At 35.6% G+C, this 21638-nt stretch overlaps 2 protein-coding genes and 1 long non-coding RNA gene across 3 annotated transcripts; 1 reads left to right on the forward strand and 2 right to left on the reverse strand.

Annotated features, from left to right (window-relative positions):
* Nucleotides 1-655: 655 nt before the first annotated feature.
* Nucleotides 656-12336, reverse strand: LOC131941787 (leucine-rich repeat-containing protein 74B). Its single transcript, XM_059301296.1, has 12 exons — nt 11851-12336; nt 10894-11078; nt 10274-10381; nt 9930-10023; nt 9543-9592; nt 8636-8806; nt 8100-8294; nt 7663-7758; nt 6035-6176; nt 4284-4408; nt 2929-3014; nt 656-2032 (listed from the first exon to the last, which is right to left on the reverse strand). Exons 1-12 carry the CDS (start codon nt 12182-12184, stop codon nt 1909-1911), a joined length of 1710 nt encoding a protein of 569 aa, XP_059157279.1. The 5' UTR covers nt 12185-12336; the 3' UTR covers nt 656-1908.
* A 1585-nt stretch (nt 12337-13921) lies between these two features.
* Nucleotides 13922-20937, forward strand: LOC131941788 (uncharacterized). The gene is made up of 5 exons (XM_059301297.1): nt 13922-14068; nt 14198-14393; nt 14424-14643; nt 14804-14941; nt 20845-20937. Exons 1-4 carry the CDS (start codon nt 13985-13987, stop codon nt 14934-14936), a joined length of 633 nt encoding a protein of 210 aa, XP_059157280.1. The 5' UTR covers nt 13922-13984; the 3' UTR covers nt 14937-14941; nt 20845-20937.
* On the reverse strand, nt 17816-20642 carry LOC131941791 (uncharacterized). The gene is made up of 3 exons (XR_009386679.1): nt 20380-20642; nt 18493-18554; nt 17816-18052 (listed from the first exon to the last, which is right to left on the reverse strand). It is a non-coding gene; the product is annotated as an uncharacterized LOC131941791 (long non-coding RNA).
* Nucleotides 20938-21638: the final 701 nt, after the last annotated feature.

Genomic DNA, 21638 nt, shown 5'->3' on the forward strand with positions numbered 1-21638 from the left:
TATTTTATCTGTACAATTTTTTGTTGTAATGTTAAAAGATAAAATTAATGACTGGTTTAGAATATCTATCTTGCCTTAATCATGAGTTTAAAAGATATATAATATCTATGGTGTTTTTTTTAGTGTTATTATATTTTGCTTTAACTCTGTGAACATTTGAAGCTGGGGACATAATATTGGATTGATAAACAGAAAAAGAAAACAATTCATTTTTTTTGAGAGGGTGCTGGATGATTTCCTAATCCAGCAAGTTTAAGCTGAGAAATGTCCAGTTCTGTCATTGTTCTTAACCATGGCAACATATCATGGTTACAATGATGATTAAAAGTTATATAAAGTTAATGTTCACATCCATAAGCTTGATCCCTGTAATTGTTTAACATATATATTTTTAACAACATGGAACATTAGAAGATAGGGCAGCTAATGCTAATAAGGCTTTACACTATTATTTTAGAATTTTACCAATGGAGAAATTGGGGTGAACTTAGTCATTATTATTTAAATTTAAACTGTTTAGTATGATAGCTATTCTGTATCTAAAGATTAAGTTGTTCAACATCTGTTATGAATTAGCTCAGAGACTTCAGATTTTTCTTTAAAGATGCAATTGTAAAAATACTGAAAGATATAAATTGAAACTATTTGTTATTGGTTAAATATTATTAAACATATATTCTTTGTTTGATACTTTTAGATTTTTATAAAATCAGTTATTTGATTTAAAAAACTCTAAAAACGATGTTCATTTCTGTGTACATTTGATGAAACGGCTAGTAAATTTGTTGAAGAACCTTTCAGTGTAATATTTGTATAAATTACAAAAACTGATTTTCTCCTTACTTTTTTCAAACCATGTACAACATTTAAAATGAAATCTTTTGGACATTTTCAAAAATGTTGTAGTTTGTAATGTAGATCTTTCAAAAATGAACAATGAACAAATATTAGTACTAGATAGTTTCCAGAATGGCCTCAGATATAGTTTATATATTTGCCTTATTTTTTGTTAATGCTAAGTGTACACAAAAACTAGTCTACAGACTCCATTGTGTAAAAACATTTCTAGTTTAATGTACATTCATATTTCTCTTTTATTTTGTGAATAGTTTTTCCTACAGTAAGTCAAGACAGTTAAATCTTGATTATGAGTTCTAAAAATATAAAACAACAAATTGTAATGAATTTATTTATTATGTTAAAATCATAAAAATATTTTGAATCTTAAATGTAAACATTTTAAATACAGATAATACTTTTTTAAAAATTTGTGTCAAACAATAATGTAAGTTAGAAAAGTATTAAACTATAAAAGCAGTATTGTTGTTTTGAAAACTTTTTGTAATCTGATTTTTGTAACAATAGGTCTTTATTGCATTCTGTTTTTGCTTAATGTCTGATACTGTGATCTGAGAGAAAACATTTTAACACCAGTGGTTCAATTCTTCATGCAGCAAGAATTAAAAAGCAAGAGCTAGTTTTTTTTGTTTTTTTAAAAGTGCAATTATTACACTTGTTCTTGAGCAAATTTAGAGTTGAAATAAATTTGGTTAAATGGTTCCACATGAAAAAATTCAACATTGTCTCATGGATTTGTTAAAATAAACTCAGTTTATAAAAGTTTCATGTTTGTTTCATTGGTGGTGTCTCAAACAAATGTTCATTCATAGGTTCTGCTGTTTCCTTAAGTTGAATACCATTTATAGTAGGCCCTATACATCTACTTATTGTAAAATTTCTAGGCCGTTTACATTTTATTTTGATCTTTTTTGACTTTTATATAAGATAATTATAATCTTCTAATCAAGCCCAGGGTTTATAAAACAAATCCAAATTTTTTTTCCAGTAAGGTTTTCTATAAACATAAAAGATGTAAGGCAATGATTTCTACTGATGAAGACTGAAAGGTTATTTTAAAGCTTGGAATATTTTTTCTTTGATTTGCTTGACTTCGTTTTGCTTTTCAGTCTCAATCCACCTGTTGACCTCCCTCAGTGCTAGAGTGTGTTCCCTGTCTTCTTCCAGCAGTTCACTGTTGGGTCATCATTATTAGGCAGGTGACATCATGGTCAGTTGGCAGGTGACATCATGGTCAGTTGGCAGGTGACATCATGGTCAGTTGGCAGGTGACATCATGGTCAGTTGGCAGGTGACATGGTCAGTTGGCAGGTGACATCATGGTCAGTTGGTTGGTGACATCATGGTCAGTTGGCAGGTGACATCAGGGTCAGTTGGCAGGTGACATGGTCAGTTGGCAGGTGACATCATGGTCAGTTGGCAGGTGACATGGTCATTTGGCAGGTGACATCATGGTCAGTTGGCAGGTGACATGGTCAGAGAGAGCATTATGTTAGGTTATCATAAATAGGCAAGTAACATAGTTAAAGAGATAGCTATAAACTATCTGCAAGATGGGAGGATGGGGGTCAATATTTCCATAGACCCCCCCCCCCCGATCTAACGTTTATTATTGTGAGCATTTTTACGATACTGTGCTAGACACTTCGGGCTTTCTCCTGAATGCAGCGGCGTCACAATGTCGGATAAATGTCACCTGGTGCGATAACTGAGGGCGTCATCCCTAACTTACCCCTTAATTGAACAGGAAAATGCACTTGTTTTGTCATTATACTTTACAACATTTCGCCTTATGACGTTACAGGCTTCCGTCCCACCCCCCTCCCCCGTTGACGGCACCCCTTGATTAGGGTGTAAGGGACATTTCGTGATTTGAGGCTTAACCGTTCTTAACGTGCGCGCGTTCTTCAGCTATGACACCCCGTCCCGCCCTTAGAACCACGAGACACTCCGGGGTCTCAACTGATCGACCCCGGTAAAACCCGTGACGACCCATGCTTACAATAGGTACTAGTTAATCGATAATAGATAGATTCTAACACATGAATGGTAAAGAACATCCGAATTTACCTGAAATCTATTTCTCCGTTTCCGTCTCTGTCCATCCTCTCAATGAGTAGTTCAAACTGTCGCTCAGTGATGGGTATATTGCACGACTGAAATAAACAATGAGTAGTTCAAACAATGAGTAGTTCAAACAATGAGTAGTTCAAACAATGAGTAGTTCAAACTGTCGCTCAGTGATGGGTATATTGCATTGCACGACTCAGCTACACAATGAGAAGTTCAAACAATGAGTAGTTCAAACTTTCGCTCAGTGATGGGATTATTGCACGACCAAAATAAAAAATGAGAAGTCCAACTTAAAAGTGGTAGGTTATAGGATACTCTTGACAAGTGGCGTAGCGAGGTCGGGTGTCACCCGATGCGGCACTTAATGGTGTCACCCCCCAGAGGCGTAGCGACCCTTCCCGGGGGACAAACTTTCAAATTTTCGATTTGCACCCACCCTCAAGTTTTCGATTTGCGCCCCCCCCCCTCAAACTTTCGATTTGCACCCCCCCCCCCTCAAGTTTTCGATTTGCACCCCCCCCCCTCAAACTTTCGATTTGCACCCCCCTTAAGTTTTTTTGTATATATTTTGCTATTTTTTGCCTTGGTGTCACCCCCCTAAAAGGTGTCACATGGTGCGGTCCGCACCCCCGCCCCCCCCCCCCCTCGCTACGCCTCTGACTCTGACTTCTCTACTTCAACATGAGTATGAGTATGATTGTTATGTAAAAATGTAATTAAAAAAACGTTTTAGTAACAAGCTTTTGTAGACCAAAATGAGTGAGCATTTACAATTTACTCTTGATTTTTAGAAAGAACGGAAGTGGGAGGTGTTCAATGACGTCATTTGGAAAGGGGTGGCGGCGGTGTAGAGCGATTGCCCATGGTGAGGAGGGAAGAAGCGGGGCGGGGGTGCGGATCGCACCAGGTGACACCATTTGGGGGGGGGGGGGTTGACACCAAGGCGAAAAATTTTAAAATGTACAGAAGAAAAATTCCTTTTTGCCAGATCCATTAGTGATTTATTAAAGTTAAATAGTCTTTTAAGTAAAAATCGACAATTATTACACCATGACGGAAACCTGCTAACTATAACGATAAAATTGCTACATTCAACTGTATTCTTAACAGATTGTATATAAACATCGTTACTATTAAGTCTGCACTGATTAAAGCTACTACACATACATACGCGTAAGTGGCATATGTTTAAATTATAGACCTATGTAGGCCGACACACACTCCCTCACACACACACACACACACACACACACACACACACACACACACCAGCAAATTAAAAAAAAATGAACGCTTGTCTAAAATTTAAAAATTTCTATCCAGAGAAAAAAAAAAGAAACAACACAACTAACCATGATGCCGTTCCAGAACTCTTCAATAGAGATGGTCATATTTTGGTTTTTGTCAAACCGCCGCAGCATGTCAACCAGGCGATAGCCAGATTTTCCAACCCAGTCTCTCAGTTTGGTGTAGGGATCTTGGAGAAAAAAATAAATGATTACGTCAACAACAAAAAAACCAGAGGCTGAAGAATGGCCATTGAAACGACATTGTAGTTAGGCTACCGTTAAAATCAACACAAAAACAAAAATTATTGATATTTAACTCTAGTGATAATGAATTATTAATTTCCAACAACTGACGTCTCAAATAATGTTGCTAAAGCTTGGTCAAAATAATCCTCCCACAACATGAAATGTCTAGAGATCCGAACGCTCTTTGTTCCATTATAGTTCTTGCGTAATTACCATTACAACTGCACCAGCACTACCATAACAACTCTAACAGCACTACCATTACAACTCTACCAGCACTACCATTACAACTTTACCAGCACTACCATAACAACTCTACCAGCATTACCATTACAACTCTACCAGTACTACCATTACAACTCTACCAGTACTACCGTTACAACTCTACCAGCACTACCATTACAACTCTACCAGTACTACCATTACAACTCTACCAACACTACCATAACAACTCAACCAGTACTACCATTACAACTATACCAGCACTACCATTACAACTCTACCAACACTACCATTACAACGCTACCAGTACTACCATTACAACTCTACCAGCACTACCATTACAACTCTACCAGTACTACCATTACAACTCTACCAGTACTACCATTACAACTCTACCAACACTACCATTACAACTCTACCAGTACTACCATTACAACTCTACCAGTACTACCATAACAACTCTACCAGCACTACCATTACAACTCTACCAGTACTACCGTTACAACTCTACCAGCACTACCATTACAACTCTACCAGTACTACCATTACAACTCTACCAACACTACCATAACAACTCAACCAGTACTACCATTACAACTCTACCAGTACTACAATTACAACTATACCAACACTACCATTACAACTCTACCAGCACTACCATTACAACTCTACCACTACTACCATTACAACTCAACCAGTACTACCATTACAACTCTACCAGCACTACCATTACAACTCTACCAACACTACCATTACAACTCTACCAGCACTACCATTACAACTCTACCAGTACTACCATTACAACTCTACCAACACTACCATTACAACTCTACCAACACTACCATTACAACTCTCCCAGTACTACCATTACAACTCTACCAGCACTACCATTACAACTCTACCAACACTAACATTACAACTCTACCAGTACTACCATTACAACTGTACCAGCACTACCATTACAACTGTACCAGTACTACCATTACAACTCTACCCCTTCTACCATTACAACTGTACCAGTACTACCATTACAACTCTACTACTACTACCATTACAACTCTACTACTACAACTCTACCAGAACCACTTTATTTCTTTTTCGTTGAACCATTGTACTTTGTGTCTCGGTCATTGAACCACTGTACTTTATCTGTCGGCTATTGAACCACTGTACTTTATCTGTCGGCTATTGAACCACTGTACTTTATCTGTCGGCTATTGAACCACTGTACTTTATCTGTCGGTCATTGAACCACTGTACTTTATAACTCTGTCATTGAACCACTGTACTTTATCTGTCGGCTATTGAACCACCGTACTTTATCTCTTGGTAATTGGACCACTGACCTCTCTTAAAGAGCTCCAACGGTGTGAGTGTTACAGCCTCAATCTTGTAATCGTACAGCACCCCTCCGTGTATGACCTCCAGACCCTTTAGCTCACGGAGCTTTTCTTGTAGTTTCTTGAACCTCACCTCCACGTGAGTGCTCTACAAAGAAGACAACAATTACTTTGTTATGCCGTAATCAAATTTACAGCAACAGAAAAAAATGCTAATTATCAAATTAATTTAAATAATGGTTCATTTAGATTCGACCTTGAAATTTTTGGGGACAGTATATTTCCTCTATAAATTCTATTTCTTTTTTTTTTTGGGGGGGGGGGGGGAATCAGAAGAGATGCCTGGAAGAAACACTGCTGAATATTAGAGGAACTTGTAAAGGTGACGATTTAAAAACTTTTTGTAGCATCTACCGTCTGCAGTAAATGTATATGGGCTTTACTCTCTGTTATAGTCACGCTCATTAAAGGGTTTAGAGACTTAACATCCCAGAGTTCACACACGCGTGCCACTTCTGTATCACGTGACTATCAACACAACCACGCTTAGAAAATTCAACCTTTTCTTTTATTAGTTGGAGAATTCAAAATATTTCACGCTCGGTAATATTTAAAATATCTGGTTATTAAGGGAAGCATTTTTTAAAAGTGTAGCTTATAAAAAGTAAACACGAATCTTTTGACACACAAACGTTTATGAGGTCTACCTATAACTGAAAAGACAATGTGCAATATAAAAAAAGTATGTTTTGACGACGAATGTAATAAACCGGGAGTGATCTCCCCTAAACTTTCTCGAATATTCTTATATAAAACAACAGGGGATGGGAACTCGGGCTATTGACATGATTTTTAATCCATTTTAAATACTTAAAGTTTTAAAAATAGAATAAAATCTCGTAGACAAAATAATTGCACGCCAAGTGAACTAGTGAACGCCAAATAAAAAAGTGCACAATAGCGCGCAATATTATTAGTACTTTAAAAATTTACATTAGTTTTTTGAGAAATCGGAAGTAGCGTAAATTACTACTTCCGGTCAACGGAAATTACTCAAAATTTAACAGAAGGTAGAGAATTAGATCTTTTACTTACATGTGAAATTTCATTTATCTATCTGAAATAGTACTCAAGTTATAGGCTTTTGAAAAATTCAAAGTAGGAAAAGTACCACTTCCGGTTATCGGAAATCGCTCAAAAGTTGATACGGATCTACGATTTTGATAAAATACTTATATATGAAATTTCATCAACCTAGCTATAACGGTACTCAAGTAATCGTGTTTACACACGGACACACACACAGACACACAGACATACGGACAGAATTGCAAAGCCCAGTTTTTCAGACTGGATTACGCATAAAACCTCTTAATTTTGATAAATCTGGATTGATAATTTTTGCCCAATTAAAATAAGTCCTCTATACTTCGGATGTGATGAAGGACTGAGGTGTAATACGGTGAAAATTGTTAAAATTTCAAGTGATTTTTGTGCACGATTACAATACTTTCTCTATACTTCGTATATACGAGAAAGTAAAAATACAACTAAAGGTAGAACATTGGTGTCAAGTTTTCAAATAAGCCAATTTTATCAAACAAATAAACCGATGCAGCTGACAGCATACGTACCCCCAGATTGAGGAGCATTAGGTTTGAAGCTTCATTTTTCTCTATACCACTCAACATGGCCCAGGCGCCATCTGCTATGATACAGTTCTCGGAGACCTACAGATTATTGTAGCATGATGATTAAGTAGGATTAATTAAGGTGTGATGCAAGGTTTGGGATCGAAGCTGTTTTCTAGAAATGAAGGCATGCAATCTGAACCGAACCCCATCCCTATCGTCACACGGATTAACATAACCAAACATTTCCCCCCTTATTTTCTTAAATGATGTCGCAAATTTTCATTCCATCCTCCTGCCTAACAATAACTGTTCCTTTAGCCCCCCCCCCCCCCCCCCTTCACATAGCAAATCGTCACAAACGTAACACCCCCTATAGGCGCGTGACGTCATTTGACCCCTCACTGACCGCTTTGTTTACAAAAACACATCAACCTTACATCCAGCATGTTGAGGTTGTCATTGGACATCAGACCGTTAGCCAGGTACACGGCAGACGTGGGCGACAAGCGACAGTTGGCTGCATACAGACGCAGAAGAGTTCTATTGGATTTGATAGCTTCACCCAGCGCCTTGCCGCCCTCCAGTTCCAAGCCGTTCATTGATATGGAAAACTCTTTCAGGCCAACGTTTTCCTTTGAATGAAAATAAAAAGAACGTACGTCATTTAGAAGCAGTAGTTTCCGGTTAAAGCTTCGGGCAGATACAACAGACACGCATCGACAACAGCACAGATCACATACGTGTATCGATATAAAAATAAATAAAGTAAAACTGATGCTACATTTTTTATTTTGTTTTCTTTTTAAAGGTGGAGGAGGGGATGCAGTTTTGTAAATCGCGAGTCAGGTTAAAGAATTGAACTAAATTTAGCGCTAGAGAGCGATGTGAGTGTCCTTGGTCTAGTAGTATTACTGACTAGCTTTTTATTTACCTGTTAGGTTTGTGTGGGTATATAAAAAAAGCTAACCCTAACCTTGAGTCCCTCGGCCAGCAGGACACACCCTCTCTTCTGGAAATGATTCCAACTCAGGTCCAAGTGCTCGAGTACCTCGTTCTCCATCAGTGCGTCCTTGAACCACCTCGCACCTTCATCTTCAAATTGGTTGTGACTCAAGTTCAAATATCGCAGAGTCGAATTTCGCTTCTAAATTATACATACATGATACCAGCGTTGGCATTAAAGATCACTTAATTAATTAATATAAACTATACAAAAAAAAAACTACATGTTGATGCACCTTTTTTTTTTTAAATGGCCTAAAATTTTTTTTAAAATTTCTTGTAAATTTTGCTAAAATTCTTAATTTTACTAAACTGTTTCAGTCCCCAAAGATTATCAAATTTAAATTTTTACAAGAGCTGTTCTAAAAATAGGAATTTGTAAAAGTTCATCACCGTCAGATTAACAGCATCAGCTGCGGTGAGAGCCAGATATTAACTGTTAGCAGTCTATAGAAGATCTGGGCACAGTGAAAGAACGATACTTACAGTTAGCAGTGTATAGAAGATCTGGGCACAGTGAAAGAACGATACTTACAGTTAGCAGTGTATAGAAGATCTGGGCACAGTGAAAGAAAGATACTTACCGTTTGCAGTGTATAGAAGATCTGGGCACAGTGAAAGAACGATACTTACAGTTAGCAGTGTATAGAAGATCTGGGCACAGTGAAAGAACGATACTTACAGTTAGCAGTGTATAGAAGATCTGGGCACAGTGAAAGAACGATACTTACAGTTAGCAGTGTATAGAAGATCTGGGCACAGTGAAAGAACGATACTTACAGTTAGCAGTGTATAGAAGATCTGGGCACAGTGAAAGAACGATACTTACAGTTAGCAGTGTATAGAAGATCTGGGCTCAGTGAAAGAACGATACTTACAGTTAGCAGTGTATAGAAGTTCTGGGCAGCTCCATCAGATATGCCGTTACCTTTTTATAGAATTTTAAAGTTTACACAAGTACCTTTACAATAAAACACACTAAAGCCAGTAGTTAATGGCAGAAAACAACATGTGTTACACTGTGTATGTCAGTTATTCAAATAGGTAAATGACATCCTGAAATATACAATGTTATGACTACCGAAAAGCTTAACAAAAAAAGTTTCGAATGAATTCTGTCGCAAAGATACTCTAAAATAGCATCTTGTCAAAATCTAGCACATCATTCAACCATTAGCCTAACAGCAATAGATAAGTCTTTTACTAAATCTTTTTCCAGAATAAAAATAATGCGATTGAAAAAAAAAAGTAAAACACTATCTTACCAGCTAAATTCAGTTTCTCTATCGTTTTGTTATACATTAAAAGTTGGCATACAGCTTCAGCTCCTTCGTTTTCTATGCCGTTTTCAGATATATTCTGGGAAATAAAATACATTGTCTTCAATACTTTTAAATCACGTAAAAGTTGGCCAATGTAAGTCAAGAAAAATTGACACATATTTTCTTCTTCTATTAAAAGTCCATATATATATATATATATATATATATATATATATATATATATATATATATATATATATATATATATATATATATATATATATATATATATATATATATATATATATATATATATATATATATATATATAAAACTTATAATCTTACCAGTTCTGTGATGAAAACGTTTTCTCTCAAGACACGGCACAAGTGTATTGTTCCCTCTCCCCGGATGCCGTTACCCTCCAGGTCTAGATGCTCTATTGTTGTATTTACCTGTGTAGGAAATTTATTTACTTTAACGTTAGCCCGACGCCTGCACGTGCAGAGGCAAACATTTTAATAACATTTTTTTAGAGTTAGAATATTTCTCTACAGCTGTCGAGAAAATACAAATAAATAAATAATCTTTGATAAAACAGTAGTTCCCAATTATGATACTATTAACAATATACATAACCGAAGTGCGTTGGTAATATTTCCCTCTTCATCAATACTATTTTGTCCTGCGTCCTTCCACATTACATAACATACATGTAGCTGCGCTGTTAAAGCTATCATAGCCTGCGGACCTATCCCACTACACAACATACATGTAGCGCGGACCTATCCCACTACACAACATACATGTAGCGCGGACCTATCCCATTACACAACATACCTGTAGCGCAGGCCTATCCCACCACACAACATACCTGTAGCGGCGCTGTTAAAGCTATCATAGCCTGCGGACCTATCCCACCACACAACATACCTGTAGCGCAGACCTATCCCATTAATTAACATACCTGTAGCGGCGCTGTTAAAGCTATCATAGCCTGCGGACCTATCCCATGATTCTTGAGCTTGAGCCTCTGGTCCTGCATGTGGTCCAGGAAGTAGCTGATTGGGTGGACACCAAGTTTTTTACACTCATTCAAATATCTTCGTTTGCCTGTTAGGTCATGGTCATATCTTTCAGGATAAACCCACTCTGTCAGATACAAACATGTAAAAACAACGTAGATCTGTGTGAATTATGTCCAGCGTTGGAACATCCATACTATTGTATTAATCCTAGTAGATATACAATGGTAGGTTAAACCCGAGGCATAGCTAGGGGTGTGTGGGTGGAGCGGCCGCCCTAGGCGCCGACCCTGATTGGGGGGGGGGGATAGGGTGCCAAACGGGTAAAATTACTAAATTAGTGGTGAATTACTAAATTGTACACAGGCATTCATGACTAGTTAAACTGTTTTCTACTTCACTTGTGTGACTTTATAGTTAAAACTGTTAAGTGACAGTGCCTTGTAAAAAGCGCTCCCAACTTTTTCCAAATAGGGAGAGGTCGCTTTTTTCGCTAACGTGAATAACTGTATATAAATGGTGGAGGTGGGCGCAATTTTGATACTTCGCCCCGGGCTCCAGCATGGGTCGCTATGCCACTGTAGTATTTGAGTTTTTTTTTAAAATATTGGTCTCTGTATGCATATTTATTGCATCGTCTGTATACGATTTCTTGAATAAAAGTCGTCAAACTAGTATCTAATCAATTTTCAATAAATAAATAAATAAATCGGCCTCTATGTTCAAATTAAGGTAGTTGAAGTTAGTTTGTATAATATAAATCAATTGCTCTAATCGCATTGTCATTGCTAGTTGTACCGAAACCTCGGCCACAAATATTATTAAACGAACACACTTCTTAAATTAACTGTATCGAAACTTCTGCCACCAATACTATTAAACAGACTTCTTTGACTTACTGTTTCCATCAATATCTAAGTCCGTATCGTAATCCGAATCGTCGACAATCTCGTCCCCGCTGTCATCTGACACACTGTCAGTGCGGCCTCGTGCGACATGTAAGGTGGACACAGATTCGTCACCTGCTGACCCAGCTACCTCGGCTTCAGCTTCAATTCTTGGTTTTGGTGAGCTATTTTTAAATTTGACGTTTTTGGTGGAGTCTTCAGCTTTAGTTGTTATCACTTCGTTCTGTGCGGATCTGGCGAGCCCGTTAGCTGAGGTTGTTGATTCGTTGTCGTCATCGTCCAACTGTGTCAGCAGAACTCTCCTGTTTTTCTTTTGTTTCTCCATGTCCGTTGGTAATGGAGTTGTTTCAAACACGACCACGATCTTAGTGTAAGTGAATTGATGGTTGCAGACTGGCCGATTGATTTAGTTGTTTGTAGACATAACGATAGTATCCATAGTTAACATACACATCACATTGCAAAACTGTTCATCGGTTACACTGAGCTAACACAATGGCGGTCTCATAACTCTGTAACAAGCTCAGCACGTAGACAAAAGCTATTAAATGGAGGGTACAAAGATCATTTTGCTCCGCCTTCTTGCACAATACCGTAGAACAAAACACAAGCTCGCCACGCTTGATTGCTTCTTCTGTGACAGTCCCGTGGCTCGACGGGCCCTCAGTTCATTGAACAATGTCCCGCCAGTCAGGCCGATCTCCTACCTACACGCCTAACCCCAGCATACCCCGACCCGCCATTTACCATCGATATTCCAACACTGCAAACATTTTTTCACGAGCCGTGTTACCCTTTGTTTCATGTAACAAAACGCACTGAAACACGGCATTGAAATTATCGCTTCGATTAGCAGATAGGTTCGATAGTTAACAATTTATAATGAATGGAGACGAGGCCTTTGTTTCACTCACAGTTTCGCTTGTTTTTATGACGTACTTCTGTTCAATCGATTTGGGCTTTATCTTAGATATCTGATAGGAAATCGAATTCTGAAAGAAGTTCAATTGTTTCCTGCATAGTCGATGTAAAATTATGACAAAAAAAAAACAATTGCTGGGGCAAACAAAGAAAGAGCCAGGCCTAAATAAATCAATATAGAAATTGAGATGTGTTTGAGCCTATAATCGTGCACAAGAAATAGAAACAGCCAACATCTTTATGGAAATAATTCAATCGTCAGAACTTGTGTTTATCGAGCCAGTGGTTGCAAATGACTTTCAAACACGACTAGACCAACACTAGGATCATGACTGATTCGAATATACAGGCCAAAAACTTAAGATCTTTACGTGATGTCATCTCGGATGTATAATTAAAATAACTTAATAATAATAAAATAATAATTAGTTTTCTAAACACTGAGCTGTAATGTTTGATTTTGGCAATTTAAAAACGTGGTTACTATACAGGGAAACCGTTTTAGCAAGTAGATTCATTTTTAACTGGCTAGACACACCAAATACACGAAAGAAAGATCCGGTAATGTCAGGATCTGTAGCCAATATAAATGCATCTCTTCTTAACACTTTCGCACTTGTTCTGATGAGATGCCCATATGAACAAGCATACACGCTGTAAGAAGATGCTTGGACTCAATACAATAGTAATTTCAACGTGCAATATAGTTTCTCAGATCGAAACTAAAATAAAAAGTTGTTTACATCCAGCAAATAAAATTTAGAAGCTTTCCTTTTTTTCAATAAATATGTTGGTAAATATATTATATATAGGCATATTTTTTTAAATGATATCTTTGGTTTGAGAAAGACTGCAAATATAAAGCAGTCGTTTGTTTTAAAACCCAAAGTTAAATGAAAATTATTTAAATAACAAAAAAAAAAAAAAAAAACCACAGGGCGAGTAAGTTATTCATAATTATTTGACAATGTAGCTAACTTTTTGAGAGGGTGTGTAATTAAACGAAATCTATTGGTATCGTTCAGCACCTTTTGAATACACCGCATCTAGTTAGTTGCAATCTGCTTCATCAAAAAGTTAGGACCGTAAAATGGAAAAGGAAATAGCTCCAAGTGTAAAAGGTGCGACAAATTCGCTCTTTTTCATGAGACTGTGTTAGATATATGAATAAATTATGAATATAATTAGAGACAGTTATTAAAAAATGCAATATAAAAAGGGAACAGTAGAACAGAACATCATCTGCTACACACAGAGCTTCTACAACTCTTCGGACCAACTATCAAAGGTAAAAGCAAACGTTCTAGATACTGGTTGACTCTAGAAAATAAGCATTTTACTAGTACAAGAATAACGTTTCTAAGTTTAATGTTAGACTAACAGTAAGTATAATTTTTATTATTTTCCTATCGTCCAGATGCGTTTGATTTACCTGACGGTGCTTTTGGTAGCATTTGCTCTGGCAAATGGAGCCACTGACAAACTACAAAGAAAAGATCTTCTTGGTGGTCTTCTTGGCGGCGATGGTCTTCTAGGAGATGATGGTCTCGTCAATGATCTTCTAGGGGGTGATGGTCTTCTTGGTGGTCTTCTAGGAGATGATGGTATTCTTGGTGGTGTTCTAGGAGATGATGGTATTCTAGGTGGTCTGCTCGATAGTATTCTAGGTCCCAATGGTCTGGTGGGCTCTTTACTCGGTAAAGTTTTTGGCCCCGATGTAGTTGGAAGTCTTTTAAGCGATGCAGGCATCAACTCGCTTTTACAGTCGGTAGATAAAATTGTCCAAACTGTGTTCAACGTTGTAGATGAATTACTGAAAGACGTGTTGGCAGCACTTCAAGGCGTCATCCCATCCAACACCAGGTAATTTGATGAAAATATGTGCAAGTATTCATTTTTGATTGAAAAATCGTAAAATATAAAAGAGTTGTAGCTCATTAAATGAAATAAAACTATTTCGAAAAATTGGAGTAAAAAGAAAAGTATCTGAAATAACCAGAATATATTTTATTTCTAATTAAAGCGAGGTCATCAAGAAATTTGACACCATTGCCTGCAATAAACTGTGCCCAGTATGTCAAGCCCTCCCACAAGTTGAGCTCCGACCAGTTTGTACTAACTACTGCAAGAGCACCTGTCGTTGGCTGTTTGGGTAAATAAGGTACGTTTTGGTAAAATACTTATCTCATCTTTAAGATATTTGGAAGCTATTACTTTTATAACATAATTATGTTTCTAAAAGCACAAAAAAATCATTTGGTTGGCGCTATTGGGCTTGTAAGTTGTTAAAGTAGCTTACCAAGTTCTCGCTCCGGTAGTTGCCAGCTGGCGTTTTTTTGTTTTTTCAAACCAAATGTGAATATTTTTTATTTATTTTTTTTTTTAAGTTATGAAATCTACTTTCGTTTTTGGAATAAAAAAAACTCCGACAATAAGTTGTTTTAAGTAAATTAAGTTTAAAATAACACACACACACAAATATATTATATTTTATATAGATCTAGAATACAACCTGTATAATAATAATACATCTATAATCTATATAAAATATGATATTTATAGGCCTAAAAGATTTCAATCGTAAATCTGAAATCAAGCCTAATTTAATTAATAAATATATATAGCCTAGATCTAGAGTCTAGATTTCTAGATCTAGAATTCTAGATCTATGACTTAAAAAAAAACCCTCTTGAAAATTCCGACTTGGACAGTAACATACGACATACAGGATTTATTTTTAATTTATAGACTCAAGAGTAGTCTAGAGATCTAGATTCTAGATCTAGTTTCTTTTATTTTACAGTGTAGTTGAGTGGAATTAATTACTAAATTACTAAATAGGCTATTTACTTTAAGACAGGTAGACTAGAATATGTTCAATATCAATTTATATATAGAATCTAGATTATTCTAGATCTAGCGAAGTTTAGTGTAGTCTTGTTGTAGAACTTAAGAACTAAATCTAGAGTGTAGGCAACTGTCGTAATTTAGATCTAGAATCTAGTACTGTGTGACGTCATTTTAGGGGGTGGGGGTCTGGCTTTTTGTGATGATGTGTAGGGGGAGGGGGGGAGGTAAAAATCGTCAAAAAAAATGCGTGACGTCATTTATAGATGACCCCCATGGAGAAGATCCACACAGAAACAGTTGAAGGAAAGGGGCCTAACATTCAAACAGGTAGAGGTACCTACATGATTTTAGAGATTATGTAGATATACATATATATATGTAACGAGTCCCCGAGTCTATCCTGTCCGACGACGCCAATTGTAACGAGCGAACAGTTACCCTGCTCGCAACGCCACATGTTACGAGACTATTTGCCTGTAGTGCCAAATGTAACGAGTTTAACCACTCATGCTACACAACATCGACTACAGTAGAAAGACTCGAAGATGCAGGTTCGCTATTGATCCTTTTATTACATGAATCAAGAAATGCTTCAATATAACACAATGAATCAACAGGAATGCTTCACAATAATAGTCTGAATCAACTGACCCCTAACAGCCCTCACTAGGCTTCATATAACTGAATCCACATGTCTATTGTCCTTCTTAACACAATATAACCAACTTGATATGTCACACAGACTGACTGATCTAAAGCGAGCGATGAAGAGAGCGAGCGATCGAAAAGGGAAGAGGGCGAGTTCAGTCGTCCCCTCCTATTTATCCCTTGTATTCGTACTCGTCTTCGTACTTGTATTCCTCCGTATTCGATACTTGTACTCGATGTCTCCGACTACTAGTTGCGCAGTTCTAACGTACAGTCCGTTTAATAAACATCTGCATCCTATCAATCAAAGTTGACAGGCCGTCTGAATCCCCTCGTACCGTTTCCCAAAATAGCACGCGTTGGCTTTGAGATTGTTATCAGTCCGATCCAATAAGCCACCTGCTATCAGTTGCATCAGACTGTAATACTGCGTCTCGGCTTATCGTTCGTTATCAGTTTTGTAACTAGTAGCTAGGCCTACCCTAGTTACATATATATATATAGGGGGAGGGGTAGAGAGAGAGAGGGTTCATCTGTAAATTGCATCACACATTTTATGATGATTTTTACCTCCCCCTCATAAAGGAGGGCAGTAAAAAGAAGAATGTATGATAGCTGGGTAATCCTAATTTATATAATCAGAATATTGTGGTAAATAAAAGTCAACATATCTAGCCTAACAAAATGCCATGAATTTAAAATATATATTATGACTTAGAGAAAGTTTGGTGAAATGGAAATATCTGCAAATTTGATTTATTGATGATGTGTAACTTGTTTATATTATTCCTTTGGAGCTGATATTAATAAAAAGTTAATGAAATTATAGAGTTTTATCCAATTGATGTTTCTAAAGCCTTGCATGAACTTAATTTAAATATATTTAGCTGCCCAGACAAAGAACCCAATGAATTTTCCAGAATTGGCTTGTCGTTTGACCGATGGTAACAAAGAGAATCACCCAGGATCTTCGCTGATAAGAAAATCTGAAGACATACCTTATTCTTCTATATCTAAATGTGATTTGTCTAATGAAAATATTTATTCAGTGACAAGTGCTAAAGATATTTTACCATTATTTCAAACATCATCTTCTGAAATGTTGTTTTCTATCTCTAAACCTTCCACAATTTCTTCAAGTTTCAATAGATATTTTAACATCATTGCCTACTTCCCACAGTTATGTTCAAAATTTGCAATTTTCTGAGAAACAAAGTAATAATAAATTTGTACCCAGTGTTTTAGTTTCAGCTCCATTAAAATTTAATAAACCAATCAATTTCAAAATTAAATGTTTCTTATCCCATATGAAAGTAGTCTGTTTTATTTAAGAAAAATCACCTTTAAAAAAATTTAATGTTTGAATGTCAATAAATTGTTGACATGGACTGGTTTGCGGGTAAGCTTTTATACTTAGTGTACAATAAAGATTCAGTTTTGATGTCAATATAGTTGCTTCTGAAAGAATTAAACTATAAACATATAGTTTAACAATAGCATTTATATTAATATCTCAATGGCAGTTCAGTATACTTTCATCATTGTTTTCAAATAACAAAACAGAACTACAGTTTTAAAATTGAAAAAAAAAATGAAAAGAATTTCATAAATGGATGGTTTTTTAATTACTTAAAACAGAAGATGCATCAATACAGCATTACAATGTATATAATTAATATTTCTTTTCATGGACAATCATCATTTAAATTCTTCATTAAAAGTTAAATTCAGCTTCCTTGTGTCTAAAAATCCACATCCATGCTGTTCCATTTACCTAGAAATTAAATAAATAATATTTTTAACAACTTTCTGTAATATGAAAAAATTAATCATTGATTAAAACAGACAGCCAATATAGCAGTTGAATTAAAATTCACCTGTTTCTGTGACATTTGCATGTAAAATTAGAGTGTTCAGAGGTATATACCCAGCCACCTTTAATTTCCCTATCTTGAGCCAGGTACTCATGAGAGCTGGTACTCATGAGACTTAGGACATCATACCAGGACTAAAACCAGGGATCTGAACTCTTATCTTTTAGGATAGAAATGTGAAAGCTACTGTCTGACAGTGCCACTATCAAGCCATACATATTAATACTTACAGTAAATAATCTTAGTAGCAACATATTCTTTAAGAATTAGAAAACTGAATCGGTTTCAAACTTGGGCTTAAGCTGAAAAATGGCTTATTATAAAAAAAAATTCAGCTCACCTTTAGTTCAAGATCAGCACCAATAGCCACAGTAAAGTGTGAGAAAATTGCTTGCAAAGTACCTAGAGAATTTAAATATAATAAAGTATTAAGTTTATCCATATATTATATTAAAATAATTATTTAACTAATATGTGATATTAATATATATATATATATATATATATATATATATATATATATATATATATATATATATAAGGTTTAATTTATTGTAAAGGTTCGGTTTTCTATCTACTTAGCTTGTCTTAAAAACTAAAATATCTGGTTTACAATTAACCATATCTTAACTATTACAAAACTATTAGTTTCATTTTCATTACTTGTAACTAAAAATTGGTGTCAATAGATCTAAAACTTAATTCTATTAACAGCTAACTGTACTGACTCTGACCAATTTATTAATTTTTATACCATGTAATTCATTAATAATTAGGCTTATACTAAAAGGCCAAAAGTTATCAATTGTAGATTTTATAGTCCCTGGTCTAGACTAACAAGACTAGCCTACAAGTCTAATAGTACTAATACACATGATCTAGTTTCTAAGTTTACTACTAGGCAACTTGCTAGAAGACTAGTACTTAACCAAACTTTAACTTGCTAAAAATAAAAGGGCCAAATAGAATAGTAGATGGCCTAGTAATACTTTTTTTTTACTGTGCTACTTACACTGCTTTTGGTACTATTACTACGGCTAACTAACTACTAACTAAATTCTATTGTAGCTTGATGGAGATCTATCATCTTGCTCTTCTAGTAGTCTACACTACTTACTACTTAGAAAAGTAGTAGCACTACTGTAACAATTTCAAACTAAATTTAATCTATATATTACTAGATCTACTAATTGCAACACTGTAGTCTGACTGATAAGTCTGTAAGCCCTAAATGTATCTAGATTCTAGTCTAATTTAGTTTAAGTCTAGTTATTAGTACCTACCCTCTACACTCTACAATAGTTTACAGTACTGTTGAGTACTCTACACTACACTCTACTACTACTCTACTCACTCTACTGGCTACTGATCTAGTAAATAGTAAAATAGCTAGAGTAGATCTAGTCTAGAAATCTAGATTCTAGATCTAAAAAAAATCGATTTAAAATTAAAAACAGGTTAGCCTTACCTAGATCTAGCTCTTACTAAACTTAACTAGGGTAGGTTTTACCTAAACTAGATCTAATCTAGATCTAGAATCTATCTAGATCTACTAGATTCTCTAGATCTAGATTTTTAGATCTAGGGCCTACCATACTTTTTTACTACCATCTGCATCTAGATCTACTATCTCTATCTATCTACTAGCCATCTTTCTACAAGTCATTAGTCAAACAAAGCTACTTAGTTCTAGATCTATAGGCCTACTTCTAAAATATTAAACAGTAATCACTGAGTAATCAGCACTAGTCTAGAGTCTAGTTCAGTAATCTAGCTAAATCTAGGTCTATTAACATTAACATTGTTGTCAAAGTTCTAGATATCTAGATCTAGTATTCTAGATCTAGACTAGCTCTAGATTCTAGATTCGATTAAGTATTAGATCTAGATCTAGTTGTAGGCTGAGTGAGACTGAAAGTGAAAGTCATCCTGTTTACTGTTTACCGTCATCCTTTTCTTAATATTTTTTAATATTTTATCTAGATCACTAAAATACTAGATCTAGAATCTAGATCTAATATATTCTAATTCATGAACTTATACTCTTAGAACTAGATTAAAGCAATGTAGATCTTAGTTGGTAGATTCTAGAATCCAGATCTAATCTAGACTAGGTCTGGGAATCTTGAGTCTCGTAGCAAAGACTGAGTAGAGTCAGACCAGAGTAATGTCCCCTAGCCTTGGACAAACTAACTATCAACAAAAGAAATAAAATCAATATACTTACCGTCACAAAACTTTTATATTCAAAAATGCATACACATGTGTTTGTTCCCATCCATATGAACAAAACAGCGTTGAAAGTTTTTACAATTGTTGCATTTCTGGAACGTTTGATGATTTTGAAATCTTGAAGCGGGACCTACTAACAAATAGCCGCCATGTTTTTTGTTATCAATGGGAATCCCGTTCACAACAATTGATTTAGTTCGAAAACTTTTATCTCTCCCTGGCTAACCAGACATGAATTAACGCGAGAAAGAACGATAAACTTACAAGTTCTATAGATTATATGTCTCAAACAAATAAATAGGGTTTTGTAATTGTAATATGTCTATTACATTCTTTCATACTATCTGTTAGGTTTTGTAAATGTATTGTATTTGCTATTTTTTTATGTCACCTTAACGTGATTTAAGGTACCTAGTTCATTAAAGTTTTTATAATGATCATAAATCTATTGTATTTACAGGCAGAGAAAATGAAATATGGATGTTGCCATGGAAACATGTGTTAAGCTCCTAATTCACTTTGTCTCCAAATAAAATATTCTTTGGGTAAAAAATTATTTTGTGGATTTGATTTGTATAAACGTAGGTCTAAACCACGGACCCAGTGTATTTAACTGTATTTTCAAAACTAGTACGTCTCTCATGTTGGAGAGAACGGTCATTGAAAACTATCGGTCCTTTAATAAAACAAAACAACGCACTCGTGAAAGGTTTTAAAGTGCATAACGAAAGTAAACAAGCTAACTAGCAAAATACTGTTTGTTGTACACTTGGTAAGGAAGATCAGGGCTTTGCAATTCTGTCCGTGTGTGTGTGGGTGGGTGAGTGTGTGTATGTGTGTGTGTGTATGTGTGTGTGTGTTTATGTGTGTGCGTATGTCTGTGAACACGATAACTTGAGTAGCCTACCGTTACAGCTAGATTGATGAAATTTAATACGTAATTATTATATCGAATTTGTATTTCTGTTTCATTTTTTTCAGCGCTTTCTGGTAAAAAGAATTTTAACATAGTCTATTTTAAGTTTTTCAGAAGCCTATAACTTGAGTACTGTTTCAGATAGATAAACGAAATTTCACATATAAGTAAACCATCAAATAACGAAAGTAAACAAGCGAGCTAGCAAAATATTGTTTGTTGTACACTTGGTAAGGAAAAAGAGACACCCATTTACAAAGCAATTCCTCTAAAATTACCAAAAATGTCTTTATAACTTGACCTTTATGCAGATATTTTGGTAGATTTCTCTAAATTCA

The sequence above is a fragment of the Physella acuta genome, unplaced genomic scaffold (genome assembly GCF_028476545.2).
Source record: "Physella acuta isolate Inbredline_101_S28 unplaced genomic scaffold, ASM2847654v3 ptg000373l, whole genome shotgun sequence".
In the NCBI taxonomy this organism is placed as follows: Eukaryota; Metazoa; Mollusca; class Gastropoda; family Physidae; genus Physella; species Physella acuta.